The 5,787-nt window shown below is 30.3% G+C and overlaps 1 protein-coding gene across 2 annotated transcripts in view; it reads right to left on the bottom strand.

Annotated features, from left to right (window-relative positions):
* Window positions 1-1,680: 1,680 nt before the first annotated feature.
* The window catches only part of LOC106470050 (RNA-binding protein PNO1-like), a 23,921-nt gene continuing 19,814 nt past the window's right edge, over window positions 1,681-5,787 (bottom strand). For both annotated transcript variants that reach the window (XM_013930572.2, XM_013930574.2), the window contains exons 6-8: window positions 3,192-3,309; window positions 2,542-2,612; window positions 1,681-1,839 (exon numbers count right to left, since the gene is read on the bottom strand). In XM_013930572.2, the coding sequence (XP_013786026.1) occupies window positions 1,772-1,839; window positions 2,542-2,612; window positions 3,192-3,309 (257 nt within the window). In that variant the 3' untranslated portion in view covers window positions 1,681-1,771. The remainder of the gene's footprint in view (window positions 1,840-2,541; window positions 2,613-3,191; window positions 3,310-5,787) is intronic.

The raw sequence follows: 5,787 nt of genomic DNA, 5'->3' as shown, positions 1-5,787 counted from the left end.
GATCATTAGTAATTCTTAAACTCGTTAACTTAAAAAAATAAATAAATTAAAATGCTTTTACTACTGATATAGAAATATTTAATGAACTTGTCTAATAAATATCGAGAGAAGTATAAACGCTTCTTCATTCTTCCTCTCTAACTCAGGTTTCACTATTTTCAACCGTTTATTACAAAAACAACAAAGGAATCTAATAACCGAAATGGTCAAAACAATATATATAGTAAGTAAGTATACCGTTGTATATGGAGTTTTTTCCTCTGGGAAGTACTCAAGGACAAGGTGTGCTGTAGAAAATCGCGGAATGATGACAAAATGAAAGGGTACATCACAGACGCATTTACTGAACTTGATGGACGGACTTGTGTCAGAAAGTATGCCGAAGTGTGGCAGGCTAACTCCGGGATTGTGTGAACAGCGACGGGTTTCAATTTGAACATATACGGGATTAACTTTCCCATAGTATCATGTCATGTGTAAAGTGCCGTTAAATAAATCATCCACTGTATACTTTAAATACATTATCAATTACCAACTGTATACCTAGTTTTGGGCCACCCTGTATATTGGAAATCACTTTGATGGCAGAAGGAAATTGTGCTAGAATGTTTAACAAACTCATGTTTTACTTTATACTTTTAATAAACATTAAAAACAAAAGACATTCTATATATTTAATATTAAGCTAGTTAAAGTACAGGGTGGACCAAAATTATCTTACCTATTTTAAAGAAATACAACTATGCAGTTTTCAACATCTTGTAGCCCAACTCAAACTGTTTTTATTGCATCCATGTCTTCTAATAGTGCACACGTAGCAGTCAACTGACATGTTTTCAGAACTTATTATTTCACTACTCTGAAATCTTGGAGGAAGTGATTTTAGTTTGTGATTTTTCCTGAACCTTTTTTCTTGTTGCAATTCAATTTATATCTAGTTTATTGTATATTTATTATTATTATTTTTAGACTATTTGTTCGTCTGTATTGTGCTAATTCTGTGTTATTAAATAAATACAGATATCAATACATCAGTTATCAACTTAAATATTTTATTCTTGCTTTGTAACCTTTATTAATACCCATTAATCCTTTCCAGAAGGATCACAGGTGAAAGGCCATGTCGTCACGTTTGTTGACTGGCATTCAAAATTTTATTGAACTACTATTTGATGAATTTATTTCAGTAAGTTTGGAATCAAACTGTAGATTATATTGTAAATATAAAAAACAACACAGTTAAACAGAGATTTTTGTGTGTCACGTGGTATATTGAATGCGGTACTGGTTCAAATTAGATGTTTGTGATGTTTATAGTTTTGTAGGAATTAGAGACTCAAATTACTGATACTTACAAGCTAGAATATAAAATAAGAGCCTCTTATTTTTTCTGTTTGCCAAGATATTGCTCATGTAATAAATCAAACACAGTGACACCCCACCCACCTCTTTCCATTTTTGGAAATGCTCCTTTATATACACTTACAGGTCAGAAGGTCCAAGGTCCACTAAGCTACACACTGCCCTTTCTGCTTCTCTAATCATCTAATTCATATGTTAAATTACAACACTCAGGACAACTTGATATACATATTATCCATTGAAAACTTTGGTAATCAAATGTTATCAATATTACAGTTGAAAACAAGTTAATATAAAATGATGTATTCTGAGAATTTGGGAAACATTAACGAATCTTTAATGCTTGGGAAAATCTACATTTACTTCCTTTTTAGATTTATCTATACAAAATATTCACAGAATGTTCCTTTCAAAATCTCTCTGACAGTCGACTTGCCATCTGTCGGAGGTTTCCATAAACCTTGGAGGGAGGGCTTCCTACAAGTGAAAAACAAGCATGAAAAGTAATTAATGGCAACATCAATAAAACAAGCAACGAACAAGATTTATAACCAAGTTAAAAATTTAGTAAGCTTACACTTTTGTAAAATTTCAAATTACAAAGATGCTCTATATACTAGTTTTCCTTCCCGAGTAATTTCATCAAGTTTTTAAGTTAAATCATCTAAATTGTGCTATTTTTAAATCAAGACACTTCCTCATAATGGTTTTACAAAACGTTCAAATATAAATTTGACTATTTTTTTTACTGAGAAATATAGAATTTCAATATCTAATATTATAAGGTGACATATTTCAGTTTTGTTTTTATTTCAATTCCTATCTACTTGATCTAAGTAATACTTCTTTAGACATGTCCTAACCACACCTTCATTGGAGAAGAAGCTTGTATAAATAATGTCTCTCAGCTTGGAATAGGTTTGTATTTATGTTTGGTATCTTACAAGTAAGAATACTATATGTTTCAATCACTATTATGGGATCTTAATGTCAACACGTGAAGGAAGGTGAAAATTCATATTTAATATTGAGGAAATATCCATGAAAACTTTTATGAATTGATACAATGGTTCAACCACATCATTAGATAATTACTTTTGTGCCACTTTAAACCTTAATATATATAATAACCAGTATCACTTGGAATAATAATATAAAAAACTATAGAAATGTAGTTACCCATAATTAAGCTGCAAATAGCAGTCCTGGCAGCTCGAATATTCTGATAAGAACCTAATATATGGACTTTGCTGGAAGGAAAGTTAACAGACCAATTAGCATTATCGAATTTTTACACGAAATCAAGATTTAAGGCACTTGACAAGGACATTAAATTGCATAGCAAGGTTTAAACAACCACGTTCGTCATGTCTAAAGGAAAAGTTACAAAAGTTGATACTAGTTTAATAACACCAAACTGCTACATTTGTCCCGAAGAAAATATTTTCATGTACAAAAAAATGAAACATTTAACAATAGCCAAACTAAGAAAAAAGAACACAAAATGTAAATCCTCCCTAAACTGAAGATAAAGCATAAAAACGTAAACACAGTATCTTAGCAACTTTGTACATCAGCATATTTGGTTGTCAGATTGAAAATGGCAAATTGGACATAAAAATGCATAAGATTATAAAAATGAATCCTAATTTCAAATATTCCACATTTTTATATTTATTCTTAGAATGCTTCTCGTAGAACTTGTAAGCTGTTTGCTCTTCATTTGATGAGGAGTAACATGGGTGACCCCTGACTCATTGCAAAAACAACAGATGCATTATGATGAATGTGAATTTCTCCAAGTGTGGATACCACAGAACATTTCCTACCTGTCAGCTAACACAATCCTAGTTTTTGTGACATTTTCAATAGTAAACTTAGTCTTGCCTCCTTTACCAGCTATTCTTCCTATAGCTCTAGCAAGGTGATCTCCTTTCAGTGGTTTTACTAAACAAATAAAAACATTTTTAAATAACAACCATGCTAATTAAATGTTACAAATGAATTGGTTAATTATAAATAGGCTCCTTCTCAAAGTTGTTCCATTCAAAATGTTTTAGTCACAACCATCTCATTATGTTATCTAAACATCCTTAGTTCCAACAATATTTTGAAAGGTAACGATAAGCAATTTTCACTTAAAAAAAAACAACAACGGATACTCATGACAGCATTAACTCTTTCACAACAAAGTATGCATGTCATGACTTTTTAGAGAGTTACATTCAAAATTTAATTAAATCACTTTATTATCTATTATCATTGCATACAAATAATTTTGGCATTAAAACATATTTAATAAATCAAGTTCTTAATTTTATAAGGAAATACCAAAAAAAAAATCCTCAATCTCTCCTAATATTAGAATTGTGACATTTATTCTCTAGGCCTTCCCACTTCTCTAATTTATTTATTACTCCATTGAGAAGTACAGAATTTAACTCAAATTACTCATTACAATTTTTATAGTCTTCAATTTTATTTGTTTATGGATCCATAAACTAGAAAATGAGACTCACTTGCCATGCCCACCTTTCACATCCTCCTATTCAGAAATTGCCAATAGTTCTCTCTAATGTTTTATACAATATTATTTATAACTAGTAGAAAGCCAAAGTTTTAATCACTTAAATGAAGTATTATGTTACATTGTTTTCCTTATAGAAAATTGTCTATTATGCCTTCATTTTGAAACTTTTTCTCCTGCTATACACATCGACAAGCTTAGCTGAATTTTTAAAGCCGTTTATCGCATATTTAGAATGCTAGATAAATTATGATAGTTATAAAACACTGTTTGCTTTGTGCATGTTATTATTCTGTATTCTTAGGTGCATCATTTAAATAAGTTATTTAGTGTAGTAGTACCATTAGTATAAAAAAGTAGGCTTAACTTTCATCAATAGTTGACAGCAAAAAAACATGAAGACCCAGGTAAATAATATATTTGTTTTTGTGTGTATTCTTTATTTATCATTATAAAAGTAACTCAAATGTAAACATTAGAAACTTATCATGTTAGATAAGGTTAAATTAGGTAATAAAATGAATAATAATAATAAATTTTTTTCACGAGGTAAAGCAGCTCATGCATTACATAATTCAATACAGTAACGTGAACTACAGGTTTGATGAGTGATTTACTTATAACCCTATGTAAAACATTAAATTAATTATTTTTGTTGGTTCCACAATTAACTCTTTCAACACAGGCTCAGTTCTTGGGACCAACCTCATAACCATTTTGTGCTTGTTATAGTTTTCATGCTATAACTTTTAATATTTTAAGTGTATCTTTACAAAATTGTGTAGACTTATAGTAAACATTAGAAGCCTTTTGCACACCAAAAAATCAGATTTTTTTAATGAAGTATTTTTACTTATATTTGTCCATGAAAATATTGATTCTTTTTTTTTTTAACTAGTCTGAGTGCAAAGTGATTTTCATTTTAAGATTTAAAATACTTTTCTTTGTTTCAAAAATCTCGAATTTCATTTGCACAACCTCTGAAACCACCTAAATACATATATACCTTTTTTTTCTCCAATAAAACGTTATATTTCACCTGTTATTATTTTTATTGTTTGATTCTTCAGCCTATAGACAACTCATTGAAGTAGAATGAAAAGAAAAATAGTAAAATCAAAAATATAAAGAGCAGCTGTTTCCTTTTTCTTCATTATTGATCATGAAGTTTCAAAGTTCTTCCCCTGACAGTTTCATCTGCTAAACATATCCCATACATTTTCTGTGTTTATTTTACTGTCACTGACAAATTATAAACCCACTGACAAAGAAGCAATAATTCACCGCTCACGTTATAAAACAACAGTTTACGTACAACCGTAATACGAAACTCTTGAGTGCAAAAACGCATGTATATTCAGTGAGGGGACATTCCCCTTGCTCCAAGAACACAATATGGGATATAGCAGTTTATAGTTCCTACAACACTTTCAACAGGAATTTTCCAGAGTAATAAAATTGCAATTAGAATATGTAAAAACATTTATTTTATGGTTCAGAGTTAGGCCGATCCAATAAACATTGTAGGTTCTGAGCCGGGCTAATCCAATTACATAGTAGGTGTTTCAATACTATGGTCACCCATTTGATGTGTGTGAAATTTAGCAGGATAAGTATATGAAGGTGTTATTTGGGCACATTCTTATAAATGATACTACCCTTTCTCACTTTCACCACACTTAGAAAGTAAATGAGAAATAAGGCTGACAAACAAAGATGTTGAGTACGTAACCCTGTTACGAAATGTTGTGCTCATGCATCAAACTTGCTAAGCCTTTACATAAGCCTCATTTATTCTTCTGGGGTGGAGGGGGTAGAGATACTAATTTTTTAGGCTTCAAATACGAATTTTTGAAGACCAAAAAGTTATCAAATTACTGTACTAGTACACTCAAAAT

The sequence above is a fragment of the Limulus polyphemus genome, unplaced genomic scaffold (assembly GCF_000517525.1).
Source record: "Limulus polyphemus unplaced genomic scaffold, Limulus_polyphemus-2.1.2 Scaffold3792, whole genome shotgun sequence".
In the NCBI taxonomy this organism is placed as follows: Eukaryota; Metazoa; Arthropoda; class Merostomata; order Xiphosura; family Limulidae; genus Limulus; species Limulus polyphemus.
This window is presented reverse-complemented; position numbering and strand designations above follow the sequence as displayed.